The 24,436-nt window shown below is 42.4% G+C and overlaps 1 protein-coding gene across 6 annotated transcripts in view; it reads left to right on the top strand.

Annotated features, from left to right (window-relative positions):
• Positions 1 to 9,532: 9,532 nt before the first annotated feature.
• Positions 9,533 to 24,436, top strand: part of UNC5D (unc-5 netrin receptor D) — a 547,621-nt gene continuing 532,717 nt past the window's right edge. For all 6 annotated transcript variants that reach the window (XM_084760348.1, XM_084760349.1, XM_084760347.1 and 3 more), the window contains exon 1: positions 9,533 to 9,897. In XM_084760348.1, coding sequence (XP_084616474.1) covers positions 9,801 to 9,897 — 97 coding nt within the window. In that variant the 5' untranslated portion in view covers positions 9,533 to 9,800. The remainder of the gene's footprint in view (positions 9,898 to 24,436) is intronic.

Raw genomic sequence — 24,436 nt, 5'->3', positions numbered from 1 at the left:
GAATACTAAATAGATCAATTTTCAATTGCTTTTCTTCCTTTTTTTATCTGTCCTTTAACACAATGCCATTCTTCTGCCTTACCCACTCCCTGTAGTGTTTAATATGGAGTTTTGGTGACCATCTCTCTTCTGTCTGTGTGGGACTCTATTTTCCATTTGCTGAAGGCAGTATCTTATGGCACATCATCCTGTTTGGATTGTGCACTTCCGTTGTCTTATGGCTCTCATCATTTAGTTGAGATTGTTTCCCTTTTTTCTTTGCTTTTGCCATTTCTTTAAAAATATTTTTCATTGTTCATTTTTTTCACCCAACAGCCTTACTTGATGTCTTAGATGTGTTTCCCTTTTCTATGTTCTGTACTTATGTTTTCAGCAGCTTTTGTAAATTTTCAATGAGGTCCATTGATTATGGAAACATTTCTATCATCTCTTCAAACATGACACATTTTTTTATTCCTAGTTTTAACTTACATTAAAATTCTAAATATCCTTCTGTTGTTTTTTTTTTTTTCATGCAATCATTCTGCCTATTACTCAGGGTCTTTCATTCCCGTCACTTATCTTATCTTGCCATTAAATCAATTCATAATTATAACTATTGTTTTTGGGGTTTTTTTGTTTTTTTGTTTTTTTGTTTTTTTTTGGTTTTTCGAGACAGGGTTTCTCTGTGTAGCCTTGGCTGTTCTGGACTCACTCTGTACACCAGGCTGGCCTTGAACTCACAGCGATCTGCCTGCCTCTGCCTCCCAAGTGCTGGGATTAAAGGCGTGCGCTACCACGCCCGGCTAACTATTGTATTTTTAAACCTTGAATATAGACATATGAAAATTATATATTTCTAGTTCATTGTTAGAATTTTTCCATAACTTGATGTAAGGCATAAAATATTAATTATATTAATAACATGTTAATTTGCATTTGATAAAGAGTCTTAACCTCTTATTAGTGAAAAGTACTTTAGCCTTTTTACTTTAGGTTTAGTTGGATACACTTCATTGGTGGTTGTTTTATACACGTACTGTGATGACATCACTCCATGGGCTTTAGAGATCCATGTAAGGACAATGAAAATAATCTGGTTTTAGCTCTTATTTTCAAGGTGACATGTGTTTTGGAAAGAGCTTGATTAATCCATTACATTGTTGTAGTACAATGATGTGTCAAAATGTGGTTCTTTTGCTCTGTTTTTATCTAGTAATTTGAGCACACTCTCAGCAGTACAAATATCTCAGCTTTAATATTAGATGTTTACCACTTCTATACTCTAAAATTCATTTCTCTAAAATTCCCTTTTCTTTAGCTCCTTGGATGTGTTTCAGAGCATCTTAATAATTTATTCCCAAAGCTTCTTAGTTCTCTTACATGTGTGAAACTACACTTGCATTTTTCTGTGTTTTAATGTCTTGATCAGTATTAACTATTTCTCTCTTCATTTTTGATAGTTTTGAGCGTTGTGATATTTCAATATATTCAATGATGACATTATCCATTCTCAAGATTTCTAAATTTTTCCTAGTGTTCATGTTTGTTTCATTTCATTTTTTTTTTTTAGCTTTAGTTTATTCGTCTTTTAATGAACGTAGTTCTTCATTTTTTGAGTATTTCAAGTAAATCTTCTGAGGTCTGTTTTCTCTTCTGGTGTGAATTGACATGCAAGTGCTGGTTTTATTTTGACCTATTTCTAAGTGGCATATGGAAGTGTCCTAGAATATTGATTAGCATGGTTAGTTTGAGGTATGAAACTCCTTTTAAATGACCCCACTTCTAATCGTTCCGACCTTACGTGACTTTCTCCTCTGTGAAGATTAGCAGTTGCCTCCATCTGATGCCAGGGCCCCACATCTAAAACTACGCCTTGTATGGGTCTTTCAGGACTGCCATGTTGTTATACTGCTGCAGGCCATTGTACTTGCACCTTAAAGCAGTGTGACATTAGTGTCCCCTTCCAGTGACAAAGTGGTAACCTTCTGACTCTTGTTTCCCTAGCTATCAGGCTCCACTCCCAACCAGAATTATTCCAGCCCTAGTCTCTGTTTAGAGGCAGAGGACTGGCTTTGATTTGGCATCTGGTGTAGGGCCATTTATTCCCAGTGGCATTGCACGACTCAGATTCTCACCTTCTGCCTGCCAGAGTCCAGAAGGCCTAAGGATTATCCACTATTTAGAAGTTGCTTTCTCAATAATGCACAGAACTAGTCATCTTGGTTTTGAGTCAGATAACAAATGCTAAAAGTTATTTTTCTATGTGTTCTCTATCATTCCTCCATGTTAAAAGTAGAAGTCTCCATATGCTAAGGAATAGAGTTACTGCATCATGTTGGTCAGAAGTTATATCTCTCTACCCAGAGTTTTAAAAGATATATTCAAATATCTCAGTTCTCTTGGCTTATATCTACAAAAGCACACATCAGTTGTGCACACATATCTGTATCGATGACTTTTTATTTATATAAAATAAATGATAGATATATCAAGTATATATACATACATACATGTATACATACACACACCTATGTATGTATACATGTATTTATGTATATATTATACACACACACACACATATATATGTGATAGTAAGTAAAGAGTTTTCTCTTCTCAGCACAGAATACACTGTCAATAGTTTAATTCTATGAGAATCAAAACGCTTTCTGTGTGCGTTATTTTCTCTCTGGACACTAGTGACCACAGTCTTGCAGTGACCCCTATCACCTCTACTCTGGAGCCAGACTACCTGTCTGTAAAGCAGGTACTTCTATTGGGATTAAGAAATCTTTATATCCAACAAGATGAGCAGATTATGAGCAGAAAATTCAAATGAAAGTCTCTTAGTTTTGATTTTCAGTAAAATGCTAGTTAACATGCGCAGTAGATTTTTTTCTTTCAAAATGTATGCCAGATATTTACTAATGAATGCTTTTCAAATCTGTTGCCTGAGTGTTGAAGACATAGGAAATTGCATTTTTCCCAATATACCTATTATACCTATGGAGAAAGAGGAACAGGTATAGGCTAGAGGCCAAAAACATAGATGAATAAAATAATAGCTTTATTTTAAAAACTGGGAAAAGTTCTGTTTGATAAACTGGCATCTTTCACTTGCAAATCTTTAATTATTAATTGTGTAACAGAGAGGTATTAAGTATCACTTTAAAGCGTCTATGAAGGATGTTCTCTGGGTTTCAGGGAGTACTTTGTAATATCTTAATTCAGAATAGAAATCAACTGAAAAGAACAGAAGTGGGAAAAGAAAAGCATAACTAAATGGGAAGATATATATATGGAATGGGATGCATATGGAAAAGGTTGTAAGTGGGATGGGGTGTATACGGAGAGAGATGTGTATCACCTGTGCCTTTTATTTATACTCCAGGGACCCTATCATGTCCTTCTCTTGGTACTTTCCAGATGGCATTCTTAAAAGTGCAAGTAGCAAGTACATTATTTAATGTATTTTATTTGAAAATATTACTGTATTTTATTCCAAAGTTCAGATGTACTTATTTATGTTTAATTGTTATTTATAATGCTCTCTCTTTTGCTTATTCATCTTAAACAAGCCATGCATTCTTCTTTTTTTTTCACATTGGATGTTCAATGTGCCAGAGTGCCCTTTCTGGTACACATCATTTCTTCAGTCCTTGGTCTAGAGTAAGATGGGCAGATTTACCATAAAGACACATTCACTGGGCCTCTCTATGCTTATACACTGGAAATTGGACACCTAACTTTGCTTCCCTCCCAATAGCTTGCTTTGATTGGTTGACTTCAGGCAATAACTCCTAGGTTGCATGCTATTAATGAAGGCATGAGCACCTTCGAATGTGACCTTAATCAGATTTTCACATTTTTCTCATGTGTTTGTGTTTTAGAGCAAAACCTGCAGGGCCATCATCTCCCTAGACTGTCATCCTTATACCTGGAGACAACTGTTTGGCTATGGGAGGACTTAGGAAGCCATGTAATGTTTAGCTCATCGTGTCCTGTTTAATTATCTTTGACTTGTTAACAGAATGGTAATAATTGATACATTTTATTACTTGTCTTCCATTATCCTGAGCATCCACCAGGAGACATAGGGCCAATGCAGCAGATGGAGAGAGACTGAGAAAAGAGTAAGTGAATGAATGGGTGATACCCCAAGGTGAAATGGAGAAGGAGCAGAAAGAGAACCCAGGTGAAAGGACCCAACATGAACACATACATCAACCAGCGTCATCTGCTTCCGTTTAACAGTGAGCATCCTGCTCATTTTCCTTCCAGTAAGTAATGATGTCAGCCGTTCCTCCCGACCTGCCACAAAGGCCACCAAGTGATGAGATGCGGAAACCGTTGCATTTCTGATACAAAAGGCCAAAGTCACATCACTCAAAGTTTGCCTGTTGGTCTGACATCAAAGGCTGCATCTATTACGAGCTAACACACATATTGTCTTTTCCAATCAAAGTTTATTATTTTGAAAGCACTAACACATTAATCTTACTGCCAGAGACTTGTGTGCTTGTTATTCTTTTTAAGTTCTTTCCGTTCGTCTGTGTCAGCTGCGAGAGAGGAATCTCTGGGAGGCTGGTGCTCAGGGAAGATTCCCCGAGTTCAAGTAGGAAGGCGCATGTGCAGTGTCAGGAAAAAAACCTTTTTTAGCTGGAGTCTTATCTTGGTGCCCTGCTGCCCTTTTTAAACAAATGTATTGGATTTTCGCACTTTATTGCTGCTTCATAGCCCACTCTCTAAAATAGACTTCTCTAATTTTGTCTGTGTGAGAGAGGGCTTACTTAACAAACGACCCCATATTGCCTTTTACAGGGAAGGTTGTTAACCTGGATTATTGTACACAGACAGAACATCCCATGTGAACTGCTCACAGCTTTTAACACCCGTTTCTCCCCTCTGCTTTCCAGCATGTTCATGAATCAGGTGTAGGGCTGTGAGCGCACAGGGCTAAATAAATGGCAGCATGCTCAAGGTAAGTTGCTTGTATTTCTGAAATGTGCCTCTCTGATTGAACAAGACTGTCCTGGGAAATGACTGGCATGCCGCACTCCCAGAGGAAATGTGTAAAATATCTCGTTTAATTGTATTGCCAAGTTCACCGATTGAAGTTGCCAGCTGTTGCCCTTTCGTCCGGTTGATTTTTAGTCTCCCCACACTTATTAGCATAATTGTATGATTAATAGAGACAATGGCTTTTATCACAAATATCAGCAGTTGTAGAACTAGAAATAGATATTAGTTGGGTCTTCGGAAGCAGTGGGCATGTTCAAGGGAGAAGCTGTAATATTGTATCACAAATGTAGGTAGATAACTGGTCCTTGACCCATGCCCAAGAGAAGTACCTTATTTTAAACCCTCAGAAAGATTAATTTTAATGACCATTAAAGCTAAAATTGCCTGCTAAGCCTATAGATTAGGTAAATTCTAGCACAGATATATATTGTATAGTATTGTCAGCTCTTCTTGCAGGGAGTCTTACAGTGGTCTTTAGCCTCTTTTGCTCTTCAGCTACATCTGTGTTCTGTGCCCAGAGGTCTTGATCTCACTGCCCTCAGCATCTTGCTTCTGTTTGTGTTTTAAGTGAGTCACTTGCTGATCATAAGAGAGTGCTATCTACTCTTTCAAGCAGCCAAGAAATTGCACTTTTGTTTTGAATGCTTTCGTGTCAAAAGTCATTTTTTTCTTTTCTTTGATTACTAATGTTATTTCTCTGTAATCTGCATTAAAAATATAACCCCCAAACCCATTTTCACAAAGAATAAAGTCACCTCCATAACTTTAATAATTTCTTAGGATTCCAAGAACGAAGGCCACATCCTTGGCAAGCCTTTTCCTGCAACCTTCGCATCTTCTTTCTGCATGAATTCAGAGAGGCTTCGCTTACACAGGTGAATATTCCTACCTTTTTCACTTTCCTCACAGATTTGCTATTTATAACAAGCGGATTGGTTAGGTAATGTTTTCCCAGATGCACACAGAACTCTTCCTAACGTGCTGAGAAATGTTTGTCAGCTTGACACAAACTCCACCGGGGAAGAAGGAACTCCTGTTGAAGGATTGCCTCCCTCGTGCTTAAGTTCTTGTGAGTGAGATGGATACCTTCATACAAGCGGCCTTACCTCCATCTTTAGGTGCTAAGATGGTAACAGGTAACAGGGCACATACAAGAAACGGGTCCTCAGTAGATACTGAATCTGCCTTCATTTTAATCTTGGGTTTTCTATCACTCTTAGCTGTGAGAAATACATTTCCACTATTTGGAAGCTAATCACTGTTCAGCATTTTGTTACAGCAGCTTGTCCCTACTAAGACAGACTGGGTTATAGTTAATACTATAGCTTAGCTACAATGCAAAATAATCTCTCCGGCACATACACGGTGTATTTCTTAAGCAATTATTCCAACTTCAGAAGACATAACTTAATTTTTCAATGCACTTGGGTAACTTTTTTTTTTTCAAAATCATGATAGGCCAGAGTTAGACATTGACGATTTTTAAATCAATTGGTTGCCAAATTTAGTCAAACACCATCAGTTTGCAGTAGAGAAAACAGGAGGGCTGATTTACCCTAAACCAGCTGGCTAAGCTAAATCTCGAAAGCATGAGGCTATGTCCCTTTGTGCCCAGATTCTCTGGCTATTTGTCTTCTGCCTCTTCTCTCTCATCTTTTTTGTTTTTGTTTTACTGTGTGTGTGTAAACATGTGGTGTGTGTCCATGTGTGCACATACACACACAGGCACAAGGTGGTTTAAGGCATGCTTGTAGATGTCAGAGAACACCTTTTGATACTAGGTGCTCTCCTTCTACGGCTGGATCCCTGAGTCAAGCTCAACCGGACAAGCTTAGGCTGCAAGCACTTTTACCCATGATTCATCTCACCAGGCCCAGTTTCTCACGTTCTATGCTGTTGCTATTCGGACAGCATTAGTTCTAATGCAGGGTGACAACTGCTCACCTGTTTTGTACAAATAGGTATGGTTAGCTATACAAGTGGAACAGCTGTAGATGTTTTAAAGCAGTGGGAGAGTTAGATCTATACAGGAACTTCCTGGGTATAGCATGAATATTATGTAGTATATCATATAGGGCGTGCAACACTTCAGGTAACACTGAAGGTGCAACATCTGCTTAGGCAATAATTAAATAAACCTCCTTGGTCAGACGTGCCTGTGGCTTGCACTGTGAATTTAGAATTACACAAAATGGATCTTGTTCTTGATGTTCTGCAGCCACTTACTTACATTGGCCTTGGACAATTTACTTCTAAAGTCAAACTCACTCACTGTCTTTAAATTCTTATAGTGACAATATATCTGCCTTGTAGAATCTCCTTTAAGAACATGTATAAAGACCCGTTCCTTGAGACTACAATTTGTTCAAAGATAATTTGTTTTTTTGTTTGGTTTTGTTTTTCAAGACAGAGTCTCTCTGTGTTAGCTTTGGTTGTCCTGGGCTAGTTTTGTAGACCAGGCTGGGCTCGAACTCACAGTGATCTGCCTGCCTCTGCCTCCTGAGTGCTGGGATTAAAGGTGTGCGGCACCAAGCCTGGCGATAATTTCTTTTTCTACTCCTTCATTCATTTTTTTTTTTGCTAGAACTATTAATGTCAAATTAGCTTATCTATTTTTCAGATTCCCAAAATAAGTTGATTTTACTTTTGCTCCCTGTGGGGACACTAGTGAGAATTAACTTTGGTCATAGAATCTTGGAAATATAACTGTCTTCCTTCCTTCCTTTTTAAACAGAAATACTCATTTGTAATCTGACTGCCACATTGAGGCATACAGCAAGGCAGGCAATGAATGAGTGGTTTCTGCGAGACAGGTGAAGCATATTTTGTAGATTAATTCTCAATTCACCTTCTTAGAAGAAAAGGACAAACCCCTCATTTACCAAGATTCTAAAGAGATTTCCGGACAAGTCCCTAGCCAGGCCTCACATCAGTCTTTGCTTTTGAAGTATCCATTCCCCAGAGTTTGGGTTTCTTGACCAGGACCCAAACCTGTTATTGAACTGCAAGAGCTCTGTAGGAAAAATCATCCGCTGCTTCCGCTGACATTCACAAGCCTGGTGTCCGCAGAGAGGGAAGGTCTCGGTGCTTATCAGGTAATCAATCTTTGTCTATCATTCTCTTTGTCTTTAGGAGAAAGTGAGTTAGAGCAATGACCTCATCCATGATAATTACCCCACCTTAAACTGTTTGTTCTCCATAGAGAGGGGTTTGAAAGAAGGTAGCACTTTGGCAAGATAAGTTTTGTTGTTGTTGTTGTTGGGTGCGTGCGTGCGTGCGTGCGTGTGTGTGTGTGTGTGTGTGTGTGTGTGTGTGTGTGTGTGTGTAGGAATACTGAGCTTGGTAGCCACTAGGGAACAAGTTGCCAATCCTGTCTGTCAAGGCATGGTTTCCTTCTCTATTGAGACTACCCAGGAAGTGAGGACCCAGGTTTCTCACCAGCTGAGTCCTGGGAGCCCTTTGATGCACAGTAAATAAACCAAGGCCTGACTGTAGAGCCCTTGGACAGGAAGCCAACTAACTGTCTTGGGGAAGGGGATTGTATGCCTGAAACAAGTAAGCCGGGATAAGGGGCAACTTTGAGGTCCTTCGATTCGATTCAGTTAAAGATGTAACAAAGTAATAAAGGAGCCAGGGAGATAGGGAGTAAACACTTAAGCAAGTGCTTTGTTCTTTGAAGACTTTGAGCATCTCTCCCTCCCCTTCCTCCTCCTCCTCTTCTTCTTCTCTCTCTCTCTCTCTCTCTCTCTCTCTCTCTCTCTCTCTCTCTCTCTCTCTCTCTCTCTCTCTCTCCCCCCCCCCTCCCACTGCCCGCCCCCCCCCCCGCCGTCCCCCTCTACTTATTAGGAAGGCGATTTCCAGGGATTGGAAGTAATAAGAGACACGCAGTGAGGAAACTTCAGAGAACTTCGGAAATTCCAGAATGACAGGAATAAACACAGAAAGGGAAATGAGTTTTCGCATTATTAAAACAAAACAAAACAAAAAAAAACTTGATCCCACACATCCTCTGGCACCCTCGACTCATTCTCCACTTCTTTAATTTTCACACTTGGGCATAATTAGCATAGTAATATTTTATGGTGTTATTCTTCTTGTTTTATCCATCTTTCTCCCCCGCCCCCCGCCCCCCGCCTACCCCCCTCCGACTGCTGGTAAAACGTAGAAGCGGGAGAGTCAAAACTCAAAGTTGAGCAAAACCGTGCTTTCTTGGAAGCCACTGCCTGGCTCAGAGTTAGTAAGCAGGACGCCCACATCTTGCCGCTGGAGGCCGGGCTGCTCGGCACAGCTTGCGGACGCGCGTCCTCGCCTCGGGCCGCTGGGCTCGGGGCGCGCAGCTTTGCCGCACGCGCCTAGCCTCTGCAGCGGGGAGGCGGTGCCCGCACGTGCGGCGGCTGCGGGCTCACCTGCGCGGCCCGCGCCCGGCCCCGCCCTCCGCCCCGCCCCGGCGCATATCATTGGCCGCTGCTCCGAGGGGAGGAGCAAGGGCGGCCTAGGGCCTCATTAACAATGCGGTCTCCAGGCTCAGCTTGGTAGTCCCGGACCCGGAGCACAGCCGGGCTGCGGGCCGCACAGCGAGGAGGGCGGGCGGCGCCGCGGGAAGCGATGGGGACGCGCGCTCCGTCCCTCAGCCCATCTGGTATCCCCGCTCGGCTGCTGTAGGGAGCGGCGGTGGAGAAGAGAGACTCGCCACAGACCACCACCCCCGGGGGAAACCTTCTGGGGTTGGTCCCCTGCCGTCGTGCCTCGTGGACTCCTTGGGCGTGGAAGAGGAGCGAATCCAGAGCGGAGCTCGGAACATGGGGACAGCGGCTGCAGGCGGCGGCTGCGGGGGTTGCCGGTGGCTCCCGTGGCTAGGACTCTGTTTCTGGGCGGTAGGGGCCGCGGCAGCACGAGGTAAGCACTGGGTAGACGGCGGTGCGTTAGGGAGCGGACGGTGGAGGAGCTAGACTCGCACCTTCTACAGGAGCTTCCCAAGTTGTGCTCGCTTCTCTCCGCGCGCTGAGCTCGACTCGGTGGGAACCGGGTGAAAGAGCTCCAGGGGACCACTGCCTTCCAACCCAAGTTTGTTATCTGCAGCAATCCTACAGGTTGCTCTGACCCGGGCCCCTACCCTTAAGTGTCAGCACTTGGTGGGTTTTCCTTCTTTCCACCCTTCCACCTCGACCTCCCAATTGCTGCAGATTGGATAACTCGTCTTCACTTGATCCTCTCTCGCTTCTCCACTTTCCTTCTTGGGCGAGCCGGTCCCTGGGTGGGCGCCCACGGTGATGTTTGGGAGTACATAGGGAAAGAAGGAAGCGAGTGGGCTCCGGTAGAGACTGCGCCTTTTCCCCCTTGAAGGAAAGCATCCAAGCTTGGTCACTTCGCTCTGCGCCAAGCCCCTTGGGCGACCCTAGACCTGGCTCTAAACCAGCGCTGGCTTTGCTTCACAGAGACCACATGGGTGTAGGAGCTCTTGCGGGGAGCAGTGTGTACCCCGGGGTTTAACTGTGCCTGCAGTGCCCAGCCGATTAAGCAGTTGGCTAGAGGCTGCACTCAGGGCGATTCTACTCCCTACCCGGTGCTTACTCCAGCTAGGAAGCACGGACCCTACTGAGCAGCTGGGAAATCTCTGCTTCTAATAAGCTCAGAACCTCCACCTCCCCCCACCCCCTTTTTTTCCCCCAGTCTGGATCCGCTGCCCTCCAGCAGAGCATCAACTTAAAGATAAACCCCACGGACCTGTTTTGAAGCTGATCACAGGCAGTTTCAGACAGCCCCAGTGGCGTGGCTACCTTTGAGATAAGCCAGAAGCTTCTCATTACCTGCCCCCTCTTTTTTTACCTTTCTTTTTTGCTGCGTGACATCCAGCAGGCTTAGAATATGTAATTGCATTAAATGATTTACCTAACGCTTGTCTAGCAAGAGGTGGCACCGAGCTAACCACCTCACCCTCTGTTCTGTCCCTTGAACATATTCCTGATAGCTGCAAGGCCTTTGGAAGGGTTGACAAGGATCCCAAGAACCGGTATAATCTCATTTTTATAGACGCTAACCGGTGTTAAGTGTAGTGTTAGTGCCTGGAAAGGGGAATTAAAAGGGTGGATAGAGGTTTTCAGCTGTGTGATCCTATTCCGTGCCTATTTGCATTTCATTTCCTGAACTTTTTTTTTTAATGGAGCAGGCTTTCTATTTAAGAAATGGGTAAGGCTTTAAAAATGAGCTTTTGTGATTCCCACGTACTGTTAACAGTAAGGCATGCTTCCTTGTTGGAAAAGCACGGGCTTCAGCCATTTAATTTACTACGGAGAACTGGAGACTGCCTAGCTGCTAAGTCAACTCTGACTGTTTTGTTTTTTTTAATACTATGGGGGGGGGGGAGAGTGCCTTTCCCCCTCTCTCCTACATGAGGATTGAAATGTCTGAGTTTCTACTTACTAGTCACAGCATGGGATAACTCCTGGTGACTGACTTCAGGTACTGACCCTTGGAGTTGTCTTTTAAGTCGGCACAAAACAAGAGGTGGGGACATGCCAGCAGCCTCTTGGATGGAGTTTTGCTGGCTGTGAAACCAAGGCTAGCACCTCTTGTCTGCAAGCTGTTCTGTAAAGGTCTCCTGGAAAACATACCATACACTCTGCAGGCTTATTTACAACAAATGTCTTGCACAGATCATAGAGCTGCTCAAGACACATGGAGCAGTAGATCTGAGTAATGCCTCTCTTGTCGTGTTTCCATTCACCTTTAGCAGCTTCTGGAGATGCTTCAAGAAATGAGCATTAAACAGGCTACCAAAACAGTGAATCCTCTTGCACCTGGCTTTGGACAGGTGGGCACAATAGATGTTTTCAAACCAAAGATGTTTTCTGTATTAAGTTCTGTCATTTCAGCAAGGTATGGTGCATTAAAACCAGGATGCTGTGGACTTGCGCAGCATCCTTGCTTAGTCCTCTCACTGTACTGTGTATGGCTGCTTGGGTCTATAGTTAATTTCGGTATTTTCAGTTGAACAGTCTATATTCCTGAAGACTTTTTCCTTTTCTGGTGCTGGGGGGCTGGTCCCAGTGCCTGGTAGATGCTGGGCAAGTACTCTCTCATTGGCACATAACTGTAGCCCATTAAAGGTTTCTTTTGTGCATTTGATCCAAAATACTGTAATAAGTCAACAGGATGTGTATATGCACACACACACACACACACACACACATACACGTAAATATGAATGATTATACTATATAGTGGTATTGTGTTGTGAGATCATCATTGTCCTTACAGTATTTACCACATATCCGTTTCCATGACTATGGTACCCTATTCTTTCCCTTTAATGTTGCTTTGCTTCCATGCCTAATATAAAAGCACCTGAAAAGCTGAGGGTAATTTTGGATGACCGATTTCAAATACACTCAGTGAAGAATACACTTGGGACTAGGCTCTGCTGAAGGAAGTCGCCCCAACACAGGTGTCATTCTTTTTCTGCCTTCCTAAGCAGCGCTTATGCCTTCAGAGAACAAGTTTTATCCCTGTAGGTAAAGTATAAGGATCAAACTCCGCTACCGTAATTATTGTAGGGTTTGACACTTTACAACTCAGACAAAGGATGTTTAATGTGACTTGTGACCTGCCAAGTGCTAATTGAATCCACATTATGTCATACTGATTTTGCTTTATTCTTATAAGAGAATGATAGTGACGCACTAGATACTGTGCAGGAGAGATCATGCCTTTAAGCGGGCTAGAGGATGCCATATGCCTCTGGGAGCTAGAGGGATACACCAGTGGCACACATTTAAGTTATAGGCACCGAGGGCCATGTGACTTGCACATGCTCACATACACTTTTCTCCATGCCTCATACCTGTTGGCATTTTCCTACTGTTCGCTGAGAATGTCTCCTTTTTTCTGTCTCTCCGTGTTGTGTTCCTGTGTTTTAATAATGTAACCTACTCATAAGACTGAAGGTGAAGAGACCCTCCCGTCTAGACTTCCTACCAGGCCTTTTCTGATTCAAAGGTTGCGCTCTTGGCTGGAGGAGACTTGTGGCTCCTTCTCTTAAGCGATTAGTTGCCTTGACTTGTCTAGAGAACGTACTGAAACCGCCTGAGTTCTCCTTGGACTTCCTCACTCGGGGAGGGACCCATGGATGAGTCTCATTCTTCAGGTCGTGCCCTGAAGTCTCAGGAAGCCCAACCCATCGGCGGCGGCGTTCTCGCTGGGGACTCTCAGGACTGACAGGGCAAGTTAGGTAGATCTCGACCAGTCCCAGAATATAGTGCCTGTGGTAAGACATTGCCAACATGGAGTTTTATGAAGAAATTGGTTTCTTGGTAGATAGCAGCTATTTGATATCCTTGTCTACTGTTATTTTGTTTTGTTTTGTTTTTTTAAGCATTTCGAGTATAGACTCAAGCCACATGTATGAAATTGATTCCAAGGATTCTACCCTTTAAGGAAATAATAGTAGTGGTATTGGGTACCCTGTTAACAAAGAGGCTCAAGTGTGTGTTGTCTTCGTAAATTATACCTTTGTCATGCATCCGGATGGTCTTTGCCCCGGGCAGTGGCTCGCTCCTGAGTGACACTGTCCCTGTCATCTCTCTTCCCCCTATTCTGATGCTGTCATAACCTAACCCTAAAATGGAAGAAAGAGGGAAACTCCTCCTGTCCGCCCTAAGCCACTTAGGCGATGTGAAAGCCACGTGCTCGTTCTTCACTTTGTGTGTGTAGGAGAGTGTCCATGCACACAGAGACCAGACGTTGATATAGCGTCTTTCTCTGGTCGCTCTGTCTTATTGTTTTTAATTTTGTAATTACATTGATCTACACACACACACACACACACACACACACACACACACACACACACGAGAGAGAGAGAGAGAGAGAGAGAGACAGAGACAGAGAGACAGAGACAGAGAGACAGAGAGACAGAGAGAGAGAGAGAGAGAGAGAGAGACAGACAGAGAGACAGAGACAGAGAGACACAGAGAGAGACAGAGAGAGACAGAGACAGAGAGACACAGAGAGAGAGGGGGTGGTGGTGAAGAGATTGGGGGGATATTAGGCCATGGTGCCCCTGAGAAGGTCAGAGGTCAGAGGAAACCCTGCAGGGTTGTTCTCTCCTTTCCACCCTGTGGGATTCAGGGACTGAGCTCAGGTCATCAGGCTTGGAGACAAGCAGCTTCTCCAGCTGAGCCATCTTGCTGGCCCACTCATCTCTCACTAAACCTGGAGCTCATTAATTGGCAAGGATGGCTCTGCACAAGCGTCAGCTGTGCCCTGTCTCTGTATCCCTTGTGCTGTGCTATAGGCTCTCCCACTTTTGGAAACCCAGTTTTAAGTGGATGTTGGCGATCTGCACTCAGTGAGCCATCTCTGCCTTTTCCTTCCTTTCTTTCTTCCTTTTTTCTTTCTTTCTTACATTATTGGTTTGAGAAGAGTAATTTCTACTCTATATTTTGGCTGTTCTTTAAAAGGAGGCATTTTTATATTTTGTGAGTTAATTTTGATATTACTCAGTGCGTGCCATTAATTGTTCTGAATGTGTTATTTATATCGGTTCATTTATTCCTTACAATGACCCAGTGTGGTGAGGGTTCTTATTTGTAAGCTAGGAAGAGAGGAGCATAGGGGCTTAAATAGAAGCTCAAGACCATGGAGGAAGCTGGGTGTGGTGGTGCACGCCTTTAATCCCAGCACTCTGGAGGCAGAGTCAGGTAGATTGTTGTGAGATTGAGGCCAGCCTGGTCTACAAAGCAAAACTAGGACAGCCAAGGCTACACAGAGAAACCCTGTCTCAGGGAGAGAAAGAAAAAAAGACTATGGAGAAGTTAGGATCTTTGAATTTTTTTATTTTTATTTTTTTGGACAGCGCTTTCCTGTGTCCTAGACTCGCTTTGTGGACCAGGCTGGCCTCAAACTCACAGTGATCCACCTGCCTCTAGAATGAAAGGTGTGTTCTGGGATTAAAGTTGTGTGCCACCATGCCCAGCCTGGATATGCTAGATCTTAAAACCTAGTCAGTCTGACTTAGGAGCTCACGATGGACAGTGTAGGTAAGCTATGCTGGAAATAAACGTGGTCCCTTGCATTCTGTTTCCAAACGTCCTAAAATGATATTTTCATAACTATCAGGAATTATAGAGGAATTTGAAGTAGCTTAAATATATCTGTGAATACATTCAGTTAAATCTAAGAGATTTATGTTGTATGAAAACAACATCCTTACAGCATTCAGCTTAGCATACTTTGGGATTGGAGTCACACTTGAAATGCTGAATACCACTTTCTAATATGATAGCTTGCTTTTTTTTTTTTTTCCTCTCCCAGTCTTGTCAACAGAAAATATTACTCTGATTGAATACGCCATCCATGGAATGGCAGATCCCAAACGACTATTTGTTGCATGTCTTGTATTTTTAGCCTTGTTTGCTGGGAAAATGTGGAGCATGAGATTTGAGAATAGATTGTTAACACGAGAGGCTGCTGTTTCTGCTGTTTTGGGTACTCCTGCTGCTGCTGCTTCTGCAAGGCAGATGGCTGGATTCATTTATAGAAAATAGATATTCGTTCTATTTTGCATTTCCACTTTGAAAGGAACTTTTAATTGTTTGTGCCACATTGCATCGTGTGGTCGTGTTGTGTGCACACATTCGACGCACGTAGATAATTTTCCGAATTAGTCTGATGTTAATGGATTCCCTTTGGGTGGGTCCATTCGAACTGTGCTGCTAACTCTGTTTTGGTTTGAGAATTCGTTTTAGAAGTCGGCATCTCTGTGGTGCTCTGGGTACCAAGGCTTTTCCACTAGAACCCAGAAATGGAAATATTTGGATTGTGTTTATGGGGCTGATGTGGACACCTGCAAGCAGGTTGAGTGTCTCATCTGAGATATAGTTGGCAACATTTAGATTTTGGACTTCTAATTATATGTAAATAAGATACATTGGGCAGGGACTCAAGCCTAACCAGAGTTCATTTATCCTTCACAGACAGCCTATTCAGTGGCCTGTAGGTAACTTTATACATCATTTTTCAGTGTAGCTGGGCCTTCACTAGACCCAAGTTTGTACTCTAGGTTGGATGTTTTCAGTTGTGGCATAAGGTAGGTGATCCTAAACTTCTGCTCTTGGAGTTTTATAGATTTGGATTTTGGGGAGTACAGATGATGAAACTTGTGTTCTGTTACCCCTACAGAACACAAAATATTTCCTAATATTGACTCTAGCAGGATATTACGTCAAGGCCTATATTATCATTTAATGCTTTTTGGGATTCAGCTATGTGTATTATGTGTTTGTGGGCCGGGGGCTGGGAGGCAGCTATGCATGCAACACTGTGTATGTGTAGACCATAGAACAAGATTGTGGCTATTTCTCTTCTTGATCCTTTATGTGGGATTGAATTTAGGGCACCAGGTATACAGTTATCCGTTGAGCAGTCTTGTAGGCCCAAGGTCTGTTTTTTATGTCAAGCTTCTGTCAGGGCTTCATGAATAAGGACGCCAAAAGGCTAAAATCTTTCTTTCAAAAGAGGGTCAATGATGTATACTTTAGTTAGTGCACATGCAGTCATCCCTGGTGTCTGGAGCCAAACAAGCCAGGGTTCCTTATTAAAAGCTGGTGTTGCAGTCATGTGTAATCTATGCGTGTCTTCCTGTATACATGTTCTGTAGGTTTCCTGGAATTCCTAAACCAATGCAAATACTATGTGGCTACTTGAGTACTGTTGTAAAAGTCGGGGTTCCAGAGCTGGTTCAGCAACAATAAAAAAGCCAATCTGTTCTTGCTCAGTACAAAATAGTATATTTTCTAATGTGTTGATGGGCAACTTGTTGAACAACTGATACAGAGCAGATGGATGCAGAGGACCAACTGTATTGATTTTACGGCCCCAAATTCTGTTTTATAAACTGCAAATGAGTCTTTATCTCTTGGAAGAACCCTCTGTAGAGTAGCCTCGTGACTTCAACACTATATCATAAGGATAGGAGGGACCAAGTAGGAAACTATCACAGTGACGTGTGGGAACTAAGGATGGACTTTATAGATACTGTGTTTTCACCTGGACCACACGCTGTGCTTTCTCCACCATGGAAGTCGGGAAAAGTGACAGCCAGTCTCAGAGAGTCCACAGGCATGACAAATAGGAGGGCCCAGAGACCAAACTGAGGAAATGTTGACCAACTCAGGTGCCCAGGCAACATGAGGACAGCTATGTGCCTGCAACATCCTTCACAGATTTTGGGAACACGCTAAAAGATGTATTAGTTGGCTAAGTATCGGGTACAATTTACCTCCAAGTAAGTTTGTGGTAGCATCTTGGAGTTGCTGGGAGGTCTCTGGTGGCTTCTGCTAGGCTGGTACTTACAGAGTAGTTATCCTCTTTATTTAAATTTAATTCAGTAAGTCTACTGGGAAAGGAGGAGGGCGTATTGACATGGCTTATGAAAACTACAGGGTGATGCTTGGAGCTCTCAAATCAGTGCTTTTCAAATGGCATCCGGACAACAGCAAATTCCTCTTTTTAAAAATGCACATTCTGATTTGGTAATCTAGGGAGGGGCCCAGGAGTCTGTAGTTCCAGAAAGTTCCTAGATGGTCTTGTTCCCAGGCCATAGTTGATGGGCCTTGTAGATGCTGAATTGCTCTCCTCTTCAAGCCAGTATGAAGTAGGTTTCAATACAAGACAGAAAAATAGTCTAGTAGGAGGGTAGAGGGACACAGGTGTCAGTGATTATCAGACAGACATACAGCTACTTATAAGCTAATAGACATTCATGGCTACTCTGCTATGTCTTGGATTTCATTTTGAATTAATTAGAGGTCTTATGTCTGAATCTCATTAATTTCTTGTAACAAAGAGGAAATTGACTTTCCCAGAATTTGATCAGTTTTCCCAGTATCAGGTTTTGTTAAGAACCTTTTCTAGCCCTCTTCAGCACTCCTTCAATTTATTGTATTCTCTTGACTTAATTTCTCTACACTTCAGAGTGATCTGGAATTTGGGGGTAATTAGAGAAGAAAGCGATAGAAGAAAAACATTAAAAAAAAAATGCAGCCATGTCCACCTGTGTTACTGATGTGCTCCGGAGTCAGGTTACTATAGTTACACATGATGAAGGACCAAGGGCTTGGGCACACCTCCCTCTGCTCCTGGCTGTTACTGCTCACTGTTACTTTCTGTCACCTGGCAGTTGATTGTCCTCTAGCACAGTAGCCTTTCTCACTGTAACCTTCCTCTGCTAAGGTACAAATAATAGTAGGGTAAAATTTCTAAACTCTACTCAGCATTGTGGAGGGAAAAAAGCCCTTAGAAAACTTTACTCGCAGATTATAAGTGAAATAGCTATAAGTGCCTTTAAGGTATTTACCCCACAATAGACTGTAAAGTCTGAATTCGTAGACTTCCAGGAAGACAACTAAATGTAACGCGTGCCATCATGAATGTCTCCTTTAAATTATATAACTCATTTATATAAGATTTGAAAATCTTAATTTGATTGACAGGCAGTCTCGGTACACATTCATGAGTGAGGTGGTATTTCAATGTATGTACCCGTCAAATCAAGGCAATTAGCCTTTTCATCTTTTTCTGATTTCTTTGTACTTTGATACCTTCAAGTTCCTATCCTCTGGTTCTTCAACAAATATATAAATGGTAGTCACTCACTGTGATTAGAACTCTACAGCTTCTTCCTCCTGTGCTCTGCCTTACAGAAAATTTCATAGTGGGAACATTTGCATGTTCTCCTGGACCTTTATATTGAACAGATGGCACCACAGGGCCACCACCACCACCTCAGTCACACGCTGATTGCCAGCACTAGCATGAGAGTTTGGGTCTTGAATTGGTGTTAGAGCTTTTTCAACTACATTAACATGTAATTCTATTTTATTACCAAATAGGTTTATTGAACTAAGGTTGGATGATAGAGTCCTTCTGCTCATATAGTTGATAGGCATGTGTGTGTGTGTGTGTGTTTGCATGTGTGCGTGTGTGTGTGTGTGGGGGGTGAATATGGAGAGGGAATGAAAGTTAAATGAATGGAAATTATTCCAAATGCCTACCCTTGGTCTGTGGTGTTAGGTTCCTTGTGGTTTTAAGCAGAGGGAAGAGGAGAAGTAGGGAATATGCTGAGAGATTGGGGGTGGGTACAGCAGTGACTGTATTAAAAGCAGCACACTGAAATGTGCCATAATTGGTTAGTAAAATCATTTTAGGAGTTTGCTTAAATTTAAAAAAAATTAGGTCTTGGGATATGGATCACCTGTGGGGTGCTTGATCCCAAAAACCCTCAGTTCCATTTCCTGCACACATGCACGTCCATGAACATGCTTGCATGTGCATGCACACGCTTAAACACACACACACACATGCATGCATGCACTTACATACACAAACACATGCACACACATATATGGAATATTCAGAATTGAAGTAAGTTCATTAATTTGTGTAGTTTTTCCAAATACCTTGTCTTTATTATTAATTTTCAGTCGTGCCCCCTCCCATGTTTTGTCATCTATGGGTCAAAGTCTCCTAACTAGTATTTGAAAGAAATTTACTGGCACAATGTAATTAGGTAACATTTTCCATAAATATCTTTAATAAATATTTAAGGAAGCTTTCTTGAGGAAGACGAGGAAGAATATATGTTTCCAAGATAAATTTCAATTCTGGCGTTTTTGCATTTTAAGCCTTTTGGAGGGAGCCCCGAACAGCACCTGCAAAGTACATGTGTTTGTTGTTCGAATAGCAGACCTGAGAGCGCCCATCAGAAGGCAAACAGTTTTCCGTAGCTTCCGTCTGGACTTCTCCAAAGTTATTTCCCTTAAAAAGAAAAAAAAAAGTAATCAGGAGGTTCACAGATTTGGCTGGTGTGAGGTGTGTGGGTGGGATGGAAGTGCTTGGGGTTTGCTTTAAAGAAACATGTTGACTTAAAGATTTGTCATTAATTTTTTTTTTTAACTTCAGAGCAAAAAATAAATCCACGTGATGTTTTCTGAAGTCTAGCCATTAGCTCGAGATGCCAGTGTGAGAAGACAGCTCCACTGTGTCACGTGTGCCAGAGGGGACAGCTGTGGGGCTAGTTATCGATAACTATCAAGGTCATATGTGCTACAAGATATGGACGTGTGTGTGTGTGTGTGTGTGTGTGTGTGTGTGTGTGTGTGTGTGTGTGTTGTACATCAGTGGGCTGTCATATATGGTCATTATTCCACGTGTGTATCATCAAGGTCTTATGCCGTTAGGTTCGATGGCATTAATATCACTTAAGCTTGAGATGCAGTCACAATTTTGACTTGAAGGTCATTGTCTGCACGATGGTGCTGTCACCCTTACCTCTAGCCCTCATCTCCAACTCCCCTTGGCTGCTTACTGTTTCCAAAGCCTAAGCTTTCTTCTTGTCCTAACATGACAGACCAGAAGGTCAGGACTATAGGTGCCTATTACAATTTGGAAACAAAATAGTTTTTCAGAAGGCTCGTGTGCTGAATGTTTGATTTCTAACTGTGTCCTCAGAGGTGGCACTTCGGAAGAGATTGGATCATGAGGGCTTTGACCTAATAAACGAACTAATCAGTTGTTGTACTCAAGATTGATAGGCTTAGGACAAGAAAGTTGAAAGTGTGTGAGGTGAGCTCTGATTGTAGGATGTGCATTTCTTGGGTGTGCTTTTGAATGATATACTATATATTACATATAATTGTATATTTTAGCATATAATTTATTACATATTATTAATATACTACATATTATAACATTTATTATATATATGTATATATAAAATCTGCTAGTATTATATTGCCTGTCTTTCATATTTTCTTGTCATTGTGGTGTTTTTGCCTCCCTATGGTCTGTAACAGTGGAGATAGTTGTCCACAGACAGAAAAACCTCTGAGACCATGAACTGAAATGTTTTACTTGATCTTAGCCAGAAGACTGAGAAAGAAAGCAAACTCAGTCTTTTATTCTCTGTGTTGTATTTGTCAGGCATCTTGTCATAACAAAAAATGACTAACCGCTGTTGCATGCATCATCTTTCATTCTGGTTCTTTTTATTTCCGAAGTGAGGAGGATTGACTCACTTATCTAAAGTTCTTTCCTGCTCTCCCATTACATGATGTCACCTTTTGTTTCCAGGACCACTTATTCGCCGTGATGTGATCATTTCGTAAGGCATTTCTTGACATCTTAAGTATATATCAAAATTTTCAATGAATTACTCTGGGAGTGAAATTTGTGAGACAAGTTAATGGGCTTAGGGAATGCTGCTGTGCATCTTGGGCTTAGGCATTGCTCAAGAGTGTACCAGCGATTAAAGAAATGCATGCTCTGATTTCTTCTAAGTTGATATTTGTTAGTGCATGTGCCTACAGGTTGAATATCACTGGTAACAAAAGACAGAAGCAAAACTATTATGAAGTCCAAAGCATTGATTTCTTGTATTAAGGATGTTCAGCCATGAAGGCTTTTACAGATATCCCCAAATATGAAGAGCTCTGGTATCAGACTCTTTGGATAACAGGAGCTTGATGACCGTGGATTGATCAGAAGGCGGCCCCCTGGGAAACCACGTAAAGAGGTAAAGTCCTTCACTAAAGCCCTGGGCTGCTCTATGGAGTGTGTGTGTTGCCTCCTGCTAGGTTGATTTTTTTTTCTTTTAGAAGAAATCAGATATATGGAGTTTTATATTAATTTTCCATAATCGAAATCTCAAATTAATTTACAAAGCATCGACTAAGAGGTCGAAGGCTCTGCTACTCAGTTTTTCAGACCATCTGAAATCAATGGAGAGGACCAGAGTGCACATGAAACACCTTTTCTCGATGTGTGAAACAGCTTTGTTTCCTGGAAGGTTTAAAGTGTACAGATGACCTTTTAGTTCATGTTTTACTTTGCTGAGTGCAGAACCTCCAGCCTCCTGCATGGTAGACAACTGCTCTCTGCCCCTGAGTCTATCCAGCCCTGAGGTAGCCTTCATTTAAGAATTGATACGCACTAATTTGATCACTTGATCACTATGTTTCTGTGTCTTCTCATGTCATTTTCAAAAAAGTCACAGAACTTCCATGTGGAATGTATCTCTGTAGGGCAAAGCCTGCGTGTATAAAGAAAAAGCAGGGTCCTGGGAGAGAAAGTGTCCTGGATTGTCTGGCTTTACGCACACCTTCCCTGCTCGGGAACCCAGACACTCATTTTCGTACTGTCCTTGCCTCCTTTCTCTTCAGACCCAAATAAGGAAAGTAATCAATAAAAGCACAAAGGAATCCAAAGGAATGACACCAGAAGACTAAAGACTATTGATTATTCTCCCTCTTGTCAAAGGATGTTTTCCTTTTATTTAATGTTTATATTTTTCTGAAATTTCTTCGAAATCAGCTATTGTCTCTTTTTTGTTCTGAACACTGAATGCTGGCGCAAGGATTTGAAGGCCTGGGGTCAACACAGTGTTAGGATAGCTGATCCTATTCAAGAGTTTGCCTGACAGACTGTTTTGGGTTTGGAAGAAATTTAGAGCTTGTCTTAAGCTTCTGTATCCTTGCGAATACATTTGCTGGATATGAAGCCAGGAATGGAGTCTGAATATCTCCTGCACATAACTATTTTGAGAAGGATTGATTCATAGGAAAGAGAACAGACCCACCTCATTTCCACTAATTTATGTGACATGAGTCTTGCGACGTGGAACAGCTAATCTTGTAGTCTACCCAAAGGAAATGATTTTAGAGAAGCTTTTGCTACCAGCCCTTGATTCTTACTGACCCTTAATTGTTCCTTGTTAAAGTCTGGGCTTTCATCTGCAGGGTGGTCAGACTCCTCTGTCTGTTAGAATGGGCTGCAGAGCCATTCTGTTAGGTGTTGGGGTTCAGTGGGTGTTTATGTTGCTCACTTGAGAGGACACTAGGTGGTGCTTGTATTGTATAGCTTGCTTTGTGCATCCTTGAAGAGAGCTTGTGATGCTTGCGGTGACATGCTAATGATACCTTAAAAAGCCACAGATCAGCCTCCAAAGGGAGTGGTGGGGCATCATATTAATTGCTTTAGTTGACCTATTTCTTCTCCTGTCGTCGTTATTGTCTTGATTTTCATGTTGAATGCTGCATCTCAGATAGGCACAGTAACTTGCTAAGTGCCTCCATACATTGGGCTGGCAATTGTGAACCTTGGAGCCTCCGTCAGGATGATTATTCATGCGGATGCCACCTTGCTGAGGAGGTGTTAGACCCAGTGGGTGTCGAAAACTTCCGATTCGTGGAGATTAGGTGTCAGAATATTCAGCCCAGCTATATTTAGCACTTATCAGTGGAGGATCCTGCTTCTGGAAATGGTGGGCAGCTTTTAACCCAACAAATCCCTTTTAGCATCCAAAAGCAGCGGTTTTCAAACTTCCAGAGGAGAGCAAACATGTACAGTGGTGCCACCCAGGGTTAGAATAAAGCATCACAGACAAATGCTTGGTGTGTGTGTGTGTGTGTGTGTGTGTGTGTGTGTGTGTGTGTGTGTGTGCTCGTGTGCGCACTCTCGCACATATGCTGTTCAGTTTTGTTCCATAAGCTAAAAACTGAGCTGTTTGTAGCATAGTTAGCATCAGTTTCATGAAATATACTAGACCGAAAGCTGAACGGCTTACTATAATATTGCCTAATAGAAAATATACGTGAGTGATTTTAAATTCTGAAGAGAAAACAGTTTGACTCTGATGTTTTAACAGTCAGCTGATTACCCAGCCTGGGACTCAGCAATATAGTCAGCAATTCAGTGGGGGCAGGAGCATTCTGTAGTAAGGTACTTAGCAGATTCTTGATTTGGAAGCCTAAGATGGAAAGCCACTGACTTAATGTATATAAATGTAGAAACTCAATACGGGTAAATGTAGACATGTATCAACTCTGGGTTGGAAAGAAAGCCAGGGAGACTGTGACGGGATGCAGGTGACTGCTCCTCATCACCATCCACCTGCTCCATTAGCTATGATTTTTTTTTTCTGCATCCGATTTCAGATGACTTGGATGAATGCAGCTGATTATTTACATCGGAAAGGGGGACCTTAGTCTTTCTTGTTAGGTTGGAAGAAGTCAGGTATTTGTGAGAGAAATTATATGTCAGCATAGGATTGGGGGTAGACTGTAGTGCAGGGCCCACTAATGGAGATTCTCTCCCACTCCAACCCTGCAAACTCTAGTGCTCAGCTAAGGACTCTTGGCCCATGCACACTTCTGCTGCTACAATGGGCTGCCTGAATTATTCAACTTAGGAAGAGGAGCCTTTTTGACTTACAGTTTTAGTCATTGCAGTGTATGATGGGTGGTGCCTATGGCTAGGCAGCTCATCCCGACAGGATCAGAACCATTCATCTTACAATCTTACAGAGAACAGAGAAAGATGAAGGCGCCATAGTTCCTTCCCAAGGGCCAGCTACAGTGGCCTAAGGGCCTCCCCTAAGGCT

The sequence above is a fragment of the Acomys minous genome, assembly GCF_964271855.1.
Source record: "Acomys minous genome assembly, chromosome: 15".
Classification (NCBI taxonomy): domain Eukaryota; kingdom Metazoa; phylum Chordata; class Mammalia; order Rodentia; family Muridae; genus Acomys; species Acomys minous.
This window is presented reverse-complemented; position numbering and strand designations above follow the sequence as displayed.